The 20532-nt window shown below is 38.3% G+C and overlaps 2 protein-coding genes across 2 annotated transcripts; one reads left to right on the top strand and one right to left on the bottom strand.

Annotated features, from left to right (window-relative positions):
* Positions 1-4293: 4293 nt before the first annotated feature.
* LOC107193703 (luc7-like protein 3) lies at positions 4294-5859 on the top strand. The gene is made up of 4 exons (XM_015583196.1): positions 4294-4564; positions 4960-5282; positions 5471-5673; positions 5758-5859. The coding sequence occupies exons 1-4, from the start codon at positions 4491-4493 to the stop codon at positions 5857-5859; spliced, it is 702 nt and encodes a 233-aa protein (XP_015438682.1). The 5' UTR covers positions 4294-4490.
* Positions 5860-6899: 1040 nt separating this feature from the next.
* Positions 6900-11987, bottom strand: LOC107193659 (pro-resilin-like). Its single transcript, XM_015583148.1, has 7 exons — positions 11979-11987; positions 9753-10360; positions 9622-9710; positions 9337-9507; positions 9230-9261; positions 7616-7982; positions 6900-7033 (listed from the first exon to the last, which is right to left on the bottom strand). Exons 1-7 carry the CDS (start codon positions 11985-11987, stop codon positions 6900-6902), a joined length of 1410 nt encoding a protein of 469 aa, XP_015438634.1.
* Between the last annotated feature and the right edge of the window lie 8545 nt (positions 11988-20532).

The following is a 20532-nucleotide window of genomic DNA, read 5'->3' as shown; positions in this document are numbered from 1 at the left end:
GGGAAGAATGCTGCACATAAGTAGTAAATGAACACCTCTAGGCCTGCCCTTTTTAAAGGACAGAATACAAATACTCATTCCTTCTGAGTATATACGTCTACCATACCAAATATGTTTGTGGAACACTATACATACTGGTGAAACACAGTAGTACCTTCCCTGCATTTAACGCTCACACTCCATGAAAATGGTCGTGAGTACACGCCAGTACGTCTCGGTACTCTACCCGTGTACGTAACCGTATGCGTTCTTTGCCAGTGGCAACGAAAACACCGGCCACGATAACTGGAAATCGCAATGCACTTTTCAATAGTCATACATGCACAACGTGTTAAATTGTTCCATAACACGCGGTTTTTCACTAGGGCGTGCATATCGATGCACAGGTGACATAACTTAATACGTCTTCTTTTTATGCACGGATACTTTATCGCGATTCCCAGTACACGTATTCAACTGTTTCATGGAACTTGCAAATACGAATAATAACCTTTGTGTCTCGCGACACTGGTTCCGGCATTTCAAACGTGCTGTCGCGTCTCGTGGTATTGCGCTAACTGCTATAACATGCCCATCTGAGAAGGCACCACCCCGTTTTCGCCTCTATTTTCAACATACCTGTTTGGTGTCCGTTGTTTCTACTCTATATTCGAATCTACCATTGACACTTGTTTCACACATTAATGACTTGAATATTATTTTTTTTATCAGCTAACCGTTATTTACAGGCCACTGCGAATTTATTGTAGTTTCTATACTCTGTAATTTACTTTATGTAGAGCTATTTCATTTTATATTCATAAATGATATCTGACTAAGGTATTGAAATGAGTATACTGAAGTAACTACAATGAAATTATTGTGCACATCATCTTCAAATTACTGCATCTTCTAGTAAAATTAATAACCTACTATCATGATATATACTCAATTAATTAAAAACTAACAATTGTTTAAGTAATAGACCGCTCGGTCTTGAAATATCAAGATCATTATCATGTGTTAACTTGTACCATTAAAAAAAATACATCATATGCAATGTGGTTTCGTCTGCATCATGTTCGCCTGTATACCGGACATTGCATATTTAACTCATAAATATAGTTTTAATACAAAATATTTATGAATTATATTACTAATAATAAGCGCGGCGTACAAGAAGACCCTAGCCTAACTAAGAAACATAACAGATCAAATACTACTCGCGGACATGCAATCGTACGATTGCATAACCTCGTTCACTGTACTCGCCAAAGCACGTATACAACCAGTCGCCCGTGTCGTTTCGGACCAATCATTCTACGACATGATTGGGGACTGGAGGAATTAAAATATGCACTCACCCGATGACTGAAGAGCTCCCTATAAACCCTGTAGCTTCGTCCGAGGACATCTTCTGTAGTGGACGTTAATGCAGCATCTGATAAATCTGAAAAAAGGAACGAAACTCGTTATAACCTCTTCTCAAAATTCTAGCTGTTTCAGTTAAACAGTGTAGGTAATAAAACATTAAGATACTTACAATCTCTATTGCTAGAGCTTCGCCCAAAAACATCCTCTTCATTAATGCACTGACTCTACCACCGCGAACAAGCACTTTAAGGTAGAAAAAAAATTAATATAAAAGACTATCGCGATCGAAGATCCTAACCGGCGAACAAATGCAAAGAGTGTGCCGACACTCTGCAAGTAATTGATTGTACGCAACAAACACTGACTCTACTTTCGCGAGCACCTAACACCTCCGGTGAGATTCTACTGGGAGCCAGTTCGCTCCGAACAAACAGAAAAAACTTCGTTGTAAACAAACACTGACTCGACTCGGCCGCCTTGCGCGCGGCCACCAAATACTGTGGAAAAAAATGAGGCGAAAAGAAATACAATACAGCGCACGTACGCAACGTAAATTTTAACGGTCACGGAGGCATATTAGATGCTACAATTACGCATTTGAATATGAAATATATTTCGAAAGAATTCTTCTTCGATTTTAACAAAGTTAATCATAAAATCGTGATCATGTTTACGGTCAAAACAATAAAAATGCAATAAAATAGAAATATGCAGTCGAGTATAACCTATTTTGTTATAATACATCACCAGAATTCACCAATTTCCCGCCAAATTGCCTCTAATGGGAGAGTCTCGGTCTGTCATCGGTGGCGCGTTCTTTCTAGCCGGAATTCTGAAACAAAAAATAAACGTTAATACGAAGTAATTATACTACATTAACAATGATTGAGTCACAACGGAACAATTATTGTGTCAAGGAATGTCGCCAAAGATTGCAAATTGAACAAAAACTGCGTAAATACTAAGTGGTATCGGAGGGAGCACAGAAATCGTAAAGCCGGTTCAACTTTAGCTAGTAATACCGACTTTATTTACGATTATTTACACTGCATTGAATAGATATTAAACGAAAGTAACAATAAAGTGTTGACGAAAATACTAATAGCATAAATAATTTAAAGTGAAAAGTAATAATACTTACTCCACCACAAGCGATATCACTTCACGTCTAATCACTCCAGCTTCCCTGAGACGAATGTCCGTTAGGTTGTCTACGACAGGCTATGATTGGTTGATTCGTTTATATATGAGGTTCGTGATTGGTGCGTCGGTTGGTGAGGAATGTGAGGATTGGTCGCCTCCATCCTTGCCTCACTTTTTATTTGAACAAAATAGAATATTTACCGCCGAAATATATTTCAAAACATTTTTCTTATGTGCATCCGAAATTAATTTAGAAGGGAATGACTATCATGAAAGGGAAACGAAGAGGCACGCACTATTCCCGAAATTTTTATATTCTAATTAGTTTTAAATAGAAAATATTAATTTTGCTGCCGTCTTCTCGAAGTTTACAATCCTGCAATGGTTCTTGAACGCCATCTATGAAAACCATATCCTGTCAATTTGACAATGGCGCCAAAGTTTATGAAATACAATCTGACAGATAGTACCAATTAAATAATAGATAAAAACTTTTCGTTATGGAGAAAGTTTGACTACTTGAGCTCCAGTTGGTTCCAAGTTCACTATTTAATTACTCCCAATAAGTAAAATTAATCTAAATAAAATTATATATTAGAAGTCACCAATTGCTAGAAGGTAATTGATTGTGCGTATTAAGATTCCCATATCACGTTATTAGATAAAAAAGATATACAAACGAATAAAAAAGGAACGTGGAAAAAGTAACGTTATTAAAATGTCCATTAATGATGCACTTAGAAAGAAGTTATCTTATAGATAAGTAAAAATATATGTATATCACAGACGAGGTATAGGAGTAGACATTTCATGCAATGTCTTTTTGCAGCCCACTTTTCTGGGGTTACGTTACCGGAAAATAGTTGGCGCCGAATGTTAACGTATCTCAACGATTTATATCTCAACAAATTGCTCCCAATTTGCTCCTTCCGAATCTGAAATTGCTCCCCCAGCACCGTTAATAGTTAATGAGATATTCGCAAAAGAAAAAGTAACAATTTGTTGTTAACAAAATAGGGAGTAAATGACCTTTTTACAGAAATGTTATGGTACCAAAAAATTGCTCCTGATCTGTTTTATAATATTCAATAGTCAGATATGTCAATAACTTTACTCGTGAGGGTACATCTCACACACACGGGGTCCCTGGCGCCTACACCGGGGGCTCTATGACCCCACGCTCACCACACGGGGTCTCTGGCGCCTCCACCGGGGGTTCTATGACCCCACGAACTCACCACACGGGTCTCTGGCGCCTCCACCGGGGGTTCTAGGACCCCACGATCTCACCACACGGGGTCTCTGGCGCCTCCACCAGGGGTTCTATGACCCCACTCTCTCCCACACAGGGTCTCTGGCGCCACCGGAAAATAGTTGGCGCCGAATGTTAACGTATCTTAACGATTTATATCTCAAAACATTGCTCCCGATTTGCTCTTTCCGAATCTGAAATTGCTCCCATCGCACCGTTTATATTTAATGCGATATTCGCAAATAAAGCAAAAATTTGTTATCTGCAAAATAGATAGGAAATAGTCTTTTTACAACCAGATCATGGTACCAAAAAATTGCTCCTGATCTGTTTTATAATATTCAATGGTCAAATATAAATTAATTTGCTCGCGAGGGTAGATATGTAGTGTTGCACCAAAATGGGTAAATGTCTACTATTATTCCAGAATTCGTCGCTTGGTGCAGCACTTATCCGAAAACAACGAATTCCCGGATTCCCGGGCGTGAATACCCTCATTTCTCATTTCCTCTCTGTCAATATTATTGGAACCTGGGTGGATATTGACAGCTTCTATGAATGTATATAGTATTATCTTAACAGTTTTTATTTTATTCGTACCAAATTTTCAATATAGCTAGCCACGAATATAATTGGATTTAAACTTGTGAATAATACTGAAATGTCACATACATTGATTCAGCGATTGTAACAATATTATGCTTAACCTTCCAACGAAGTAAACAAAGAATTTTTTTAAATTATGGCGAGGTATTCTAGTGAATCAGATTCAGATCACAACAGTAGATATCGAAGAAGGCGCAGCCGAAGATCTAGGTATATAACATCTCAATAACAATTAAAAGTGTATAATACTTTACACAGTGCAATGTGTATACAGTTGGACATTTCAGATATATATTGAAATATTTTAAGCAGCTTGTAGAGAAGCTGAAATGGAACAAAAATATCTTACATTATCATATCCAATCTGTTACTATTTCACAGTAATAATGCTTCTCAATTAGCACTATTGGAGAATGCAAGTGGTGAATGTCTCCAAGCACCCATAGATTCTCACCTGCATATCTAATTTTTCAATTTACAGTTAAATTCATTTAACGTGCAGTTATTTACAAAATCATCAACATTAATGATTTACTTGGTATTAAAAGTACCTAAAGTGTTTAAGTATATAATTTGAAACATCAAACCTGTAATTTATTTTTTAGATCATCTAGTTCAGATTCCAGTGATTCATCATCTCATAGAAGAAGATCGTCAAAGCATTCAAAAACAAAACGAAGACATCGTTCGCATTCTAGAAGCAGAGGTAGAGATAGAGAACGTAGTCAGAAAAGTTATAAAAGCACCAGGAATAGTAGTTCGAAAGGTAGAGAAAGGCACAGGTACCGTTCTAAATCGCGATCTCTAGATCGCTCAAAACGAAGACCAAGATCAGTATCAAGAGAAAAGTCTAGTAGTTGTTCAAGTAGTTCACAATCTAATGCAAAAGCCATTGTGACTGAGAAAACTAAGAATATAGTAATTAAAGGTATGAATAACACATTAAGAATGTTACTTTAAATGATATTTACATTTCTCAACCAAATTGACAGTATCAGCTGTAGATTCTTACTTACCTTTGCTTATACATTATACCAGAGTGTGTAAAAATATTTAAAACATACAAAGAAGTGTTAAATGATCTGTTCCAAATTAACATAAAATTGTTCTTTAAAGATGATTTTCCAATTGAACCACGTTTTAAAGAAGGAATATTAGATGCAATAAATTCTGAAGGTTTCACTCCAAAGCAATTTTCATCCTCCAATACAAAAGAAAAGAAATTTAAAAATATTGTAATAGACATTGCAGCAGATACTATACAGGTTCCAACAGTGGCTGATATTCCTAGTGGGTCAGAAAGTATTTTTCATTCATCGGTAGTGTATCTTTTTCTTTCTATTTAATATTTCATACACAAATATAATAATGAATTTTTATTCTAATGTACCTTTTTTTTTTAGATAATTCTTGATCAAGAAGCAAGGTTTGATAAATGGGTGAAAAAGCTGTACACGCTCAGACAAAAAGCCATAACAGATTTAGCACATTCAAATATCACTTGATGATAATCTAGATTTATTAAGCGAATAATATAAATAAATATTATTTGAATATTACTTGTGTTGCAAGTAATTGTACAAGCATGTAATATAAGGAATAAATAGGATGTGAACATTTTTTGCAACTTTTATAGTCATAAATGAACTAAGAGCATTTATTTAAGTGATCCGTTAATAATATTTTGTTTATGCGTAAATAATATGTGTCATAAAGGTGCGAGTGAAAGATTGAACACATTATGGCCTACCGCAATATTTATTTATGCGGACGTTCGTTTCTACAGCTACAGTTTAAACATCATCAAAATATACATAGTATGATAAATAGTAAATAAATACAATATCTTAACAAACGTTACAAATTAGCGTACATCTGATTATGGTTATGAATTGGTGTACATAAAATCCACAAAGGAACATACAATTTGTAATGTTCCCTCAAACGAACACGATAATGGTACGCGCGAAATTAAATAGCGTACATACAAAAGTGACCAATCGGTGTATGAGATTCACTGAGTATATGTTGGAAGAACGCATTGATGAAACAGTCAAGTAACGTTGCGTTTGCTAAGTGATATGAACGATACCATTGGGCGTTACTGCAACGTATATAAATTCCATCGTAAACGTGTGCAATTATAGTATCCAAAAGCATCGTTCGTTCCTAAACATCGACTGTGAGGTGTTTGTGTGTATTGTATAAATAATTTTTCCATTTACACTATAGTAAAAGTATATAGTATGAATTCCGCGTCTAAAACAAACGAAGCGTTGCTTTTTGAAAGCTCAATCCGTGTTTACAGTTAAACGAAACATCCTTCCATCCCTTCCATTGATGTTAAACCGGAAATACTTGACGATTTAGTGTTACCGACAAGAGGAATCGATGGTGCTGTGGTTGTCACATGTGATTATCGTAAACAGCCACGTTTCTGCTGTTCCAGACGAAGACTATTCTATGCGTTATGAAGAATGTTGCCCTATGCATTCCCTTTTCGTAATACACGCAATACATATATCACTACGCCTAAATAAATATTTTAGTATTGGTATCCACCGTTGGCCGCGGCATCGCCTCCACTTCCGGATGGATATCCGCCATTACCATTGCCGCCACCGTTTCCGTTTCTGTAGCCGCCATTGTTCCCGTTCGGTCCTCCAGATGGATATCCGGCTAATCAGATGTATATAGTTATATATATATTATTAAAAAATATATAATTACAATAAAAGAAAAACTTCAACGAAATTCTACAACACTTTCAATTAACTCACAACCCGTTAAACTCATTTACGAAGAAAATAAATTTTCAATGAGAACGATTTTAAATATGACATTCTCCGAGCAATGTTTAACGCAATTGATTTATAGTATTTCACATTACGTATTATTAAAAATAGATCCAATAACGTAGTGTTTGTATTCATTTTTATCGAGAGAACATTAATAGTCTACGACTATTTAGTAACGTTTTCATGAAAGTAAAACGAGTAAAGTAGAAGTTGATATTTCTATTAACACGTTACTCATTCTGTGTGCTTAGATGGCACCTGGAGATCACTTAATTATTCTTTCACTTAAATGTTCTTCACTGTCAAGCAAACCCAGATAGCACATGACGCCTTAGAGATGCCCATTTTACTGCTAGGCCATTTTAGGTCTAAAGCGCCTGTAAGCTGTCTGTGTGCTATCTGGGAAGATAGTTTAACAGAGGGTTATGTGTCACATATTATACAAGCAACTATATTATCGTACCGTTACCAAAATCAGATCCACCTCCATTGCTACCTGGTCCTCCCGCTGGATAACCGTTGCCATTGCCGCCATTTCCATTCTCGTTGGGGCCACCACTCGGGTATCCATTACCACCGAAATCGCTTCCACCGTTCCCGCCCGGTCCACCGGAACCGTATCCGCCGTTGTTTGCCTCGCCCTCGTATCTAATCTGTGGTTTAAATCCGTCCTGATCGGCCTCGTATTCAATGATCTGCTTTCTTCCGTCAGGAAGCAGAACATTGAATTCTCCTTGCGCGCGATCGCCGTCTCTGGTTTCCGTGTGCCCGTAATCAGCACCGGACTGTTCATCCTTCACCTCATAAGAGAATTCGTATTTCGCTGGTTCCTGGATCATTAATCTTCGTTTATCCGACAGACAATACGCTTACACCGTGTAATCAAGAAATTCCTCATTACCTTATTCTTAGAAATGAAATACAGGAGACTACTCAGAATAATGTAACACGTATCAAAATGTTCGCGGAGAATTGCTATTTCATTAACTCGAATAGCAGAAGTTTCAGGTTAATTATGGTTGCAACTAGCATTCTCATAACGATCCCGATCGATATGAAAATGTTTAAACGAAACCATGTTAAACTACACTCATAGCTCTAGAACACTCCAGATATAAATGTAATCGAAGAATTTGTGGACCATTGTTAACCCTTTCATTCCCAAATTATTTAATAATCACAAAGAACTATTGTTGTGCATTTTGTTTTTGTATATGACATGATATGCGAATGATTCACAAGACCATTTTAACATTTCGAATGCGCTTAATTCTATTTTCTATTCGTTGCCATTTGGCAATCTTTTCACTTTTGTCATGATAGAATCCGTTTTTCTTACCTGTTCTCAGTAAACCACTTTAGAATATTTGAAAGAAATTGAAGCTTTACAGAGGTTTATTCCATTCCTAAAAATGCTGAACGCTTGAATTTCCGAAAATGAAAGGAACAGAGTATGTACAATAATGTCTTATTTTACGAGATAAGCTTGTAAATTGTATATTAAAATTCGTATCATGCCATCCTATACAAGACCAGACGAAACTATTAAATGCTCACTGATATGAAGAAATACATAACACTAATAATATTTCATTTCACAATTTATAATACGTAGCCGTATGGCTACAGTAGGAACGAAAGGGTTAAAAGAAAGTTCGTGAATACGATCGTCAAGACTAAAATGAAACCAGTATAAGAACCAAATCTACACCTGAAATCAGGACGAAGACGTTAAAACAAGTCTAACAATCTGCGCCTCTGTTTACAAACGTTACCAAAGTAACATTATTCACTACAAAAATTAATTGGAAGGGAATGTTTCCCCAAAACGTGAAATAAATAATACAGTACATAATCGACGAGTGTTCGAGGGCTCCGCGGCACTAGCAAAGAGAGTTCCCCAGATGTAACATTGATGTTATAATGAGATTTATCAAAGTGATAGAGCTTGAAATTCTGAAGCTCATGATATTTGTCTCAGCTGCATACGGCCATTAGTTTATGAAATATTTAATGTTCAGCGTCGCCTTCGAACGCTCATCGAGGATTCACTGTATTTCGTACAACTTCTACTCACGTTACTTTCTTCCTCTCCGTTAGCCCCGTAACCTCCACCATTTCCATTTCCGCCCGGTCCTCCAGACGGATAGCCACCATTTCCACCAGGTCCTCCCGACGGATAACCACCATTCCCATTTCCATTTCCACCGGGTCCACCGGATGGATAACCACCGTTACCACCGTTTCCACCAGGTCCACCGGATGGATATCCACCACCGTTGCCTCCGTTACCACCCCCAGACGGGTATCCACCGTTCCCTCCGTTCGGTCCACCAGACGGGTATCCCCCATTGCCTCCGTTCCCTCCATTCGGTCCACCAGACGGGTATCCACCATTACCCCCATTGCCTCCGTTCGATCCTCCAGACGGGTATCCACCATTGCCACCACCGTTCCCACCGTTTCCACCACCGTTATTCCCATTTCTGCCAGGCGGTCCGTAAAGTCCCGACGGCCTTCCATTGTTCCTTTCTGGTGTTCCATAGTTCCCAGACGGCCTTCCATTATTCCTGTCCGGTGGCCCGTAGCTGCCCGACGGCCGTCCTCCGTTGCCACCGTTACCACCATTACCACCGTTCCCGTTTCTTCCTGGTGGTCCGTACAGGCCGGAAGGTGGGCCGCCTCCATTGCTGCCACCGTTCCCACCTTCTGGAGTCCCGTAACTGCTGGATGGTGGGCCGCCATTGAACTGGTTCTTGCCGTTTCCACCGCCGTTTCCGCCACCGTTACCACCGCCAGGCGGTCCGTAGCTGCTGGAAGGTCGCCCGTTTCCTGAACCACCGTTCCCGCCAAATCCATTTGACGGTGGCCCATACGAGCTGGATGGTTGTCCACCACCCAAACCGTTCCCTCGGCCACCACCACCGTTTCTTCCGCCGTTTGAACCAGGTCGTCCGTTACCGGAACCGCCGCCATTGTAACCGTTGCTACCACCTGCGGGCGCGCCGTAACTGTTCGACAAACCGTTGCCGCCATTACCGCCGTTTTGACTGTCGAAACCGGGCGGTCCATAGGTGTTCGATGGACTTCCACCTCCGCCGCCACCGTTACCACCACCACCACCGCCGCCGCCAGGTGGTAGATACGAGCTCACTGGAGGCTCGGACCGCACCAGGCTGAGAGCCACGATGAATACTGCTAACGCGATCTGTAAGTGAGTTGGTCAAGCGTTTTATGTGGATTTTGTTCGGTATAATGCTTCCCCGAGCTATCAATCGAATTTTACGTGTAATGAATGGAAAGTTTTAGGGTGACTCCTTTTTTAGGCTTTTGTAAGTTACGTTCTTTTAACAGCAAGAGTTTATCGTCGCATGAGTTCGTAACTGTTCTATCTCTATTTTTCAAAAAAATTTAGTTACTTAATCTACGTGCATCTCATTGGTAGAAAGAATACAAATTTACCATAATATAAAAAAAATTCAACCTACAAATTCAACCTACCGAAATTTTGAATGTTCTTTTTCTTAATGGTTGTATCTCCAAATACTAACAACAATTAAAAATGTATATTGATAATAAGATAAAGTTTTATTAAATATTGTAATAAATAACTATTCGGTAAATGATATTATAGTGTGTTTGATTATTTCACTACTTTCTTGCTTCTATAATATTAAACTTCGTAAACTTTAAACTCAGTTTAGAAACTAATGGAGATGGAACAATTAAGAACTAGAGCGACGATATGGCAATGAGCTAAAATTTTTAAGCTTTACTTTTAGTTTTAATAGGGGAAGACGTTGAATTTGGACTATCGCCTAGGTTGGACCACTATTGTAATATCATGTGTAAGCAATTTTCGTCGTATGATAGAAACACAATGTATATTATAGCGATGAGTGTATTAACTAACATACTATACTATATACGCAACACATATTGTCTATCATACGGCGTAAATTGCTTACACATGACAAGTTAGAATAGTGATCCAACCTATTATTCCGTTATTTTCTATCTTCCACTGGAAATTTCTTACATTTTGTGTTAGTCGTGACTATGCAACAACTTTAGTCAAGGAAACATGGAAACTCAGAAAAAAAAGTTCTTTAAGGACTGGAAATTTATAGATTGCTATTAACGAAGTGTCCACTAGAGAAAGTATAATTAAGGAAGCTACTTTTATGTGACAAATTAAAGTCGTTTAAGAAAGTCAACCAACCGATAGATCAATTTAAATGAAAAATAATTGCAATAAATCATCGATGAGTGTTCGAAGGGTCCTCGGCACTGACAAAGAAGGGTCCCCGAATCTAACGCTTATTTAGCACAGTGAAAAAACTTAGAATTCTGACGTGAATAATATTTGTTTCAGCCACATATGACCATTAATTTCTAAAATACTTAATGTTCAGTGTCGAGGAGTTATCGAACACTCATCGATGCTTTACTGTACATCCACTTACACCGAAATTACTTCAAAAACGTCTAATTTTTCCTCTAATAAATCTCGACTACGGCCTCCTCTAGGACAGCTTCCCGGGCGTGAACAAAGTCCCAATAAACCGCGATCTCGACGTTTAATCTCTCGTTCCTAGAGTCTTTTCTATCCATTACAAACCACCGCGCACCTCCTGCAGGTTCCAATTGTGCTCAGGGAACCCGTGGGGTCACGCGACCCTGGCACCTCGGTTTCGACACAAGAAATTACCACGACATCCCCGACGGATCCACAGCGCGAGCTTCCCTCCTCTGTTCGATGGTTATCAGTTGCGACAGATATAATTCCCCTTGCTCACGCTGGGCCCCCAGGACGTTTTTCTCACCTTAGACATGTCGGGTTGAACCTGTCCGTTGTGCGCACGCCCCGTCGAACAATAAACCTCCTCCTCCTCCTCCTCCACTTGGTTCCCCGTTCGCTGTTGTGTTTATCCTCGTGAACTTCTGACGATCACGCGATCTTCCCGCCGTGACGATCACCGTTAGGGGTACCACCGCACGGGTAAGAAGACAGAGGACAGACTCTACCTTGACTATCTTCGGTTTGCACACCTTCCACCGTGGGACGGTGTCGAGGGAATGACAAACTTTGCTTCTAATCCGCTTTATATATCCCCGGGAATCATCCGTGTTTCTGGATCACGGGGTTTGGTGGAAGCGGGGCAAAGATTTACAGCGGGGACCACCGCGCATACACACATCGGTTGCAACCGTGTCACGGTGGTGTTGAATCGGCTCTACGTCGACGGTGGGGTGGTAGTGATGGTGGTGGTGGTGGTGACGGTGAAGAAGAGTGGGACCGTAGGCAGCATCAGCAGAAGCAACAGCCACCTAGAGTATACGGGTTCGTTCCATATTTCACGGCTTACGAATCCTATATTGTAACGCAATTGCGGCGCATCATTAACTTCGAACAACCGTCGTGGCTGGTACTTCTCTCTTTCTCTCCCGTCGATTCTAGGAGAGTAGACTTGGTCCGAACGAGGATGAAGGAGTACCTAAGGATACGAAGCCATCTAAGGATAGTAACTACATTCGAAACTGGCTCGTCTTCGTTAACCGGGCTTGATTAATACTACTGTGTGTCCGTGGGCTCCTAGGCTATTCGGACTTTCACGAAATTGTTCGATGGTACATGCATACGCGGCCGTGCAGACTCTTCCGTGGTTTCGAGTCCGAGAATAGAGACGTTGGGCAATGTTCGAGCGAAGGAGTGCTAATTACGCGGGGGGGTTAACCGGCATAATTAACCGGTGGAACGATGCCTGCCGGTGAATACGCCGAACGATGATTGATCGGGCGTGTCTGATCGGTGATTGATCGAGTCACGCGTGGTTTTTCGAAGAAGCTCGACGATCGGCGAAACGATACGTTCGGTTTTGGTGTTTTCGGATGTTTCACTTGAACGAGTCGACGAGGGAGAAAAGTGTTCCGGCGGTGATAGTGTTAACCCTTCGTTGTAGAGATGAAGAAATATTTATGGCATGTCGATTACTATCGTGAACTATCATCTTGAAAAAGACATATATGCTTTGTTGAATACGTTAAATGAAAATCAAAATAAATCAACAGCAACAACTTTTCGTAACCAAAAAAGAGTCACTACGATGTATCGGTAACTAACGATGGTTACAACTATCGATATTTCTCTATCTCTACTTCATTGTCACACCTCCTTTTTTGACCGATTTTGAAAAGGAGGAGGTACACAATTCGATGTGTACGTACGTTCCTTTTTTATGTATTTCCTGCGATTGCACTGCAACAAATGGACAAATCGAGATGAAACCTTTTGCGTCTTGTAGACGGTGTTCCCACGGTGATCCCGATTGCAAAACATTTCTGATTTTTTTTTGTTTATTATAAACTATTTTTTCCATTCAGAAATCACGTCCTTCCAATAGTCCAACCCTTAATTTTTTCTTTACGGTTACTGCTTAACTAATGATAATGAAAAGCATCTTACGTTGACCCATTGTCCCATTAGTATTGTTCCCTATACCTTTTCTACTTTTTAGCGCATTTCATAGTTGGTCCACATTTTTTTATCAAATCAAGTTGTCACACTGGATCCATTCGATCGCGGCAAAATTCTGAAAAAGTTTTTTTTTAAGATACGTGAAATTACTACTACATGGCGTTTGTAATACCATTTTCAATGAAGCCTCAAACATATTTTATTTCTAGGTGAGATGCTGAGTCAGTTTGACCCAGTGTGATAACGGAGGGTTAAAATGAAAATGGGTGCAATTACATGTAAATTGTTAACTATGGAAGATGGAGTGACGAGAAAGTCGTCTGTACTCGAGTGCATCTACCGATAGTTTCTCGTTTATTTTGTCTGTCTACTGAAAATTCTTAAATTTATTATTAATTATTATTATATGTGAACATATTTGTCAGTTACTATAAATTCCAACGTTTATTAATATATGGTACATATATATGTATAGTAGATATGGTATTACGTGTATTCTGTTATATAAATTCATGTAACATACATAAATTTATGGCGTTCGTAATAACAGTAATATATTTTGCAGCATCCGTAAGAATGGAAACCATGATAAAATAAAAACGTTCATAGAATTTAGTAAATAATCCTACTTGTTTACATCAATAATAAATGATATATGTTTACGTCAATAATAAACATAAATTTTTATTGCACTTCATGATCCATAAGTTAATCCTTAAACAAATAAATCATACTAATTACAAGTACAGCATCATACTTTTATTATTTTATAATATTTAGTTCACTTTCAAAGCTTTTACACAATGGAGATCTGTGAGAATTACGAGTGAACTTGGGATATCTTTTTTATCGAGATGTGGATTTATTTTCGGCCAACAATTCGCGCGTCGGTCGGGTGTTTAATTGGTTGTGAAACGAAGTGACCGGTAACATTAATCGCTTGCAGGTCCTTAAAATACTTTGATGATCATCCCGATTACCCATGTTAATTTCGCAACCGATAAGTAGCCTTCGACATGAATGTCATGGGATTTGATACAGTCCAATTTCCACGTGGCGTAATACGCTTACGCTTTCAATTTGATGATCCTTCAGCAGACGTAACGCTTGGATCGTCCGCTCCATTATTCGCTCATCGTAATATTAATTCCTTTTGATTTACTTGATGGGCCGTCTGGATATAATTGCCTTCTGTTGCCCGTAAACGGATCGAGTAAAAACGGATATCAACGATGACGAATAGAATTAATTCGGAAAAAATGCCTCGTTCCGAGAATATACAACGGAATGAATCATATAAGAAATATTGGAAACATGATAATGGTAAGTTCTACTAAATGAAATGGAATATAATACAATCGAAGCTAAATATTTAATTCTATGTATGAATCACAATTATTATACTACTATAATATATAAGTAAATAGTTAAGGAACGGTTATTCTATACAGTAACCTTAACACTTGAATTTTCTACTAATTAGTTTTGGTTAAATAATATAAATACATAACTCATCCTAAAATCTACCGAACATAAATTAAAATAGCAACTTTCACAAAATAAAATATGTTTGCGTTGCAAAGTAAAATAAATAGTTATTATATACACAGCATAAAACAGTATACTAACGTTGAAAGCATCTACGATTTTCAAGATGGCGGATGTATCGTATATTAATATATAATATATAGAATAATTTCTATATTCACAGATACATCATTTTAGCCTCAATAAGTGCTGCAAACTTTCTGTACCTACGAATTCGCTTGATTTGACTCCCTTTGTCTATATCCACTCTTCAATATAAATAATAAAGATTAAAAAAGACCTTATCTTTATATTTCTGTATCGTCTCGTTATCGAGTATTGTATATGTGCCTAGCACCCTGTATCCGGCATTGTGTAACCGGAAGTCGCCGCAAAGTCATAAGCCAAGCGGAAATAAAGTATTATTATTATATTAAACAAATGTGACTCTTCGGAAAGAAAAATTTTTCGAATAACTGGCAGCAAAATGCATAAATATTCCACTAAAAATTTGCCGTATCACTTTCAGTCGGGACACTTCCGATTCATCCCCAAAAAACGTGTAATACATGATATCCACCTTAAAGTTTCTGTTTTCAAGAAACATCGCCGCAACGCGTGTCTTCGGAACGCAAAACCCCTTTTAAAGTGTTCCGCTCGATCGTCGAACATGGAGACATCAAGATCCTTAACACTTGAACCAATCCTTCACGAAATAAAATATAGCGTCTCCTTAACATTCGGCGGGCAAAAAAAAAAAAAAAAGAAGCTAACGCCGTCTATGTGCACGTCGCGGGGACGAGCCGAAAGATTCTATAAAAAGGTAAGGCCGAGGTAATTCGTGCGCGGAGAGCCCGAAAAGGAGAGATGGCAATTAAACCTATTATGTCCCGCTCGGCGAAGGCAACGTGGATGACTTTCCGTCGTCGGGACTTTCTCGTCGATGTTCGGTCTTTTTTTTTATTTTCTTTATTACCAGCGCACACGTCATCGAGTCATGAAGGGGTTAAGACCATCGCTGCTTAAAATGTACATTACGTGAATCCCGAGCAGCGGCCCGATTCGATGTACTTTAATCATATACTTTAGCATGGTATTATGGATTAGACGCTGCATCGGCGAGAGGATTGAATGAAGAGGTACCAGCGAGTCCTATCAAATTACACAACATCCCGTGAGTGATAGGAATTCGAGAAGAAAGGCGCAATTGTTGGATCGTCTATCCAGCGTACTTTTAGTACACACTGTACGGGAAATTGAATTTTTTTTTTTCTCCAAGAATAATGTCATTAGTTGAATCGCTATTTCTGTGATTTATATAAACAGTTTTTACATAGAATTATTATTTTATTTGCCGTTCCGTATTTAGTTGTATAACATTTTTTTACTTGCAAATTGATTTCGAGCATGATCCGCATAAGATCCAACATCAGGAAGCACACCTCTGTACAAACATATACACCAGGGTTGGGCAAAATTTTTATCCAATTGAAAGTTTTGAATAATGAATAGAATTTTATCTGTACCTATATTTTATTCGAAGGCTCCGAATAAACCTTCGAATAACTTTGGCCAGGTCGAATAAACGCGCTGCTGAGCGTCAAAGGCTGAACGTCAAAGGCCAGGACTTACACACATTATAAGACTACAAAATAAATATTACTTTCTGTTAAATAATACAGTAATTATACGGAGATTTATTATATGTACCGAATGAATATGACAAACGTGGCATAAAGCAGTTTTCCAGACACCAATTGGCAACGTCCGCCCATTCTCAAGCCACCGGATGCGTCAAATCGCGTGAACCGCAGCGAACCACCTAACCATCGCTCGATAATTAACAAAATTAATACAAAGAATAACTACAGGTAAATGAACTAAATAATAAGTAATCAAAATTATGAAAGAATCAATCGTGTCTATGATTAAAGAATCAACAAACCATCTAACCATCGCTCGGTAATTAACAACATTAATACAGAGACTAACTACAAGTGAATAAATTAAATAATAAATAATAAACATTATTGAAGAATCAACAAACCACCTAACCGTCGCTCGTTAATTAACAAAATTAAGCTATTATAATATTAGAATGAAATAATAAGTAACAAAAATAATTAAAGAATCAATCGCGTCTATTATTAAAAAATCCACGATCCATCTAACAGTCGCTAAATAATTAACTACACTAATCCAAAGACTACCTACAAGTAAATGAATTAAATAGTAAGTAATAAAAATTATTAAACATTCAACAAAGATTAACAACAAGTAAATGAATTAAATAACTAAGTAATAAAAATTATTTTAAAAAATCGATCGAGTTCGGTCTAGCAATTTCACTGTTTTCCAAGTCACCGCGATAGAAAGCGTGCGACGACCAATATTTCTCGTGGCGTCCGTCACAGCGTCGTCGGGCGACTTAATTAATTTCGTCCGACTAATTAAGCCTGATTCGTTTAATTGTCCCGTATGGAAAAACCGAACCGTAGCCGCGTCAAGAGAAATTAGTAGGGCGCGCGCGCACCCAGACACACGGATTTCGAACTGTCCGACGTGTACACACGCTCGTATCCTGGATGCGGCGAGTTTGTGCAATCAGTGAACTCGTGCTGAATACAGGTGGTGGCAACGTGGGATGTTGGTTAAGATAGGGATACATTATGCAAGATTGCGTCACGGGGTTTTATTGTATCAGCGGCGCATCGTACCACGAGAACGAGATAGCGGAGCCTGTGTACCCGGCTGCGGGGCATCCAGAATCATTTTCTTTCTTTTTTCTGTTCTTTTTTTTTTTTTTCATCGATCGAACGATTTATGCTTGTACCGCGAATCCTGAAATTCGTCTTAATCGGTTTTCGAGCAGTTTCGATTGTATCGCGACGTTGTCTCCGCTTTTATATTATACATACCTACACATCGGGCCACGTAACGCGTTGCGAGATGCTCTCGGATTGAATCCTCCGTGCATAAATTGCATCGCGCAACATCGCCACGAAACTATACGGATTTAATAAACGACCAACGGCAAACTCTGTTTTTACACGATATGATTAAGTTGAAACACCACCACCACCACCCCTGTGACATTGACGCATCGCAACCAGGAAACAGTCAAGGTTCAAAATTCCCCTTGATATTTCAACGGGGGAAAAAAGAACTCGGTCGTTTGTTACATTGAACGGTAGGTTTTTTGTCACTGTTAACTCGATTTTTTTTATTCATTGTACTAATGTCAGACATCATAATTGTTGTAAAACCAATGTTAGAAGTTGTGGTATTAGAGTTAATATTTTTAATTGAAAAAGTTTTAGTTGCGAATAAGCATTATCGATGACGGAAATTTGATTTGGTTACCAGTAACCAATATCGAGAACAAAAATTTTGTTTGGTTCCATTCGATTATTGTCAATTGTTATGAACTATACTGATAATTAATATTCATTGACAACATCAAAAAATTATAAAGCTTGTAAATTTTATTAAGCAAACAAACGGTATGAAAACAAATGAAACAAAGGATAGAATAAAAAATATTGGAGTACAATATATTTTATTTTATTTGTTTGGTTGCTTAATAAAATATGTAAATTTTATAACTGATTTTTATTATGTTTTCAATGAATAGTAATTATCAGTAATGTTAATAACAACCGACAATAGTCGAATGTAACCAGAACAAATTTTTGTCGTCGCTATTCGTTAGCGATAACCCAAAAATATTCCGATCATTTATATTATAAATTTCCGTCATCGGTAAAGGTCATTCGTAACCAAAATAAAATTTTAATCATTCATAATGGTTACCAACAATCGGAAAAATTACAAGTATATTTTCCTAACTTGTCACTTCCAAAATTGTCCATATAAAAATTAATTCAAGGTAACGCAGCTAGTACCACACGGCTCGATCGGTGGAGCCGATGTTCTTCGAGGAGCGTTAACTTCGACTAATTTTCATATATCCAATTGTGAAGTGATCATATTTTCAAAAATATCCTGATTTTTCTTCAAACTTTTCAATAGTTCTCCGCTATTATAAAACCGCATTAATTTAATACAATTGCGAAATAATCAGTTAAAAAATATTTTTCTTACATGAAATAATTTCTCCCACGTTCTCTTATGTATGTACGCTAAGCACCCACATAGCTCATTGTGAACAGTTTCTTAGTTCAACAGTAATAATTTATGATAAAAAGGTTAACACTACGTTTCAAACAGCTGCAAAACCAACAATTTTTCAAATTCTCAAAAATCCTTCAAGATACGTTTACATACCACTGACCAAGTTGCAACAAAATCCGTAATGTTACTCCGAAAAGTGTCCAATTTCCCGTGGAATGACCCACAAGTATAAACTAGTGAGTACAGTCTACCGTATAACATTCAGTATAAATCAGAACGATTTTCACATGTCTACACCCTCGCGCGCCGCGTTTCTGTTTCTCATGTTCCGTGTACACCGTTCTGTGCGTTGAATTCCGCGCATTCCACTGCTCGTATTAAATATTATGAAACAAGATTGGATTAATTGCTGTTTAGACACGTAGCACGATATACAAAGAGATAAATGTCCCTTGTGCCAGGCCGATGGAAAGACATCCCAGCGCGCACAGGAGGAAAAGTTAAACGGGCAAGGGAATATCTAGATGAAAATTACGAATGGCTAAATTAACTCGACGGTGGTGCTTGCTTAATAGTTTTTCCGATGATTATCACCCAACAGTGAACCGTCAAAGGTAGGGGGGGGGGGGAAACGACACGGCAAATTAGTTTCGGAGATAACACGTTGCGCAAAACGATCGCTCCGCGGTTCACGCGAGGCACATCGCATAGTTTTATGCGCGGTCCGATTGTTTCACCGTGACATCGCAGAGCCCGTCCTCAAACGAGCAATTTATTATGCTCATTATATCGCGGACGCTTTCCTCCGCGAAACGCAATTCCTCTAATCGTTTCTATCTCTTAAATGCTTTCCGATCTCTCCGCGTCTCTTTCCTCCGAGTCATGATTGATTCGCTGGTAATAATTACTTCGCTCATTCACGGAATAACTTGGTGCTCATCACGCCTCTCTATTGTCTTTTCCACGGTTGATACCAGTCCGACGATGAGCGAAGTTCTGTTTCCGTGCGTCGAAACTTGAGAACGAATGGGAGTTCACAGGGCGGTTGTGGAACTATCGAGGAGGTTCTGTTTAGAATTACTCTATAAATTAAGAAATATTAAAAAAACAAATATAATTTTACTCTAGAAATTAAGAAAATTAACTGTTTTCCTCTTAAACACATTTAAGGAACGACCAATAATCCGATTTATTAAAGGAAATATCGATTATGAAAGTCTTCATATTAATATTATCTGTAT

The sequence above is a fragment of the Dufourea novaeangliae genome, unplaced genomic scaffold (assembly GCF_001272555.1).
Source record: "Dufourea novaeangliae isolate 0120121106 unplaced genomic scaffold, ASM127255v1 scaffold25, whole genome shotgun sequence".
Taxonomy (NCBI): domain Eukaryota; kingdom Metazoa; phylum Arthropoda; class Insecta; order Hymenoptera; family Halictidae; genus Dufourea; species Dufourea novaeangliae.
This window is presented reverse-complemented; position numbering and strand designations above follow the sequence as displayed.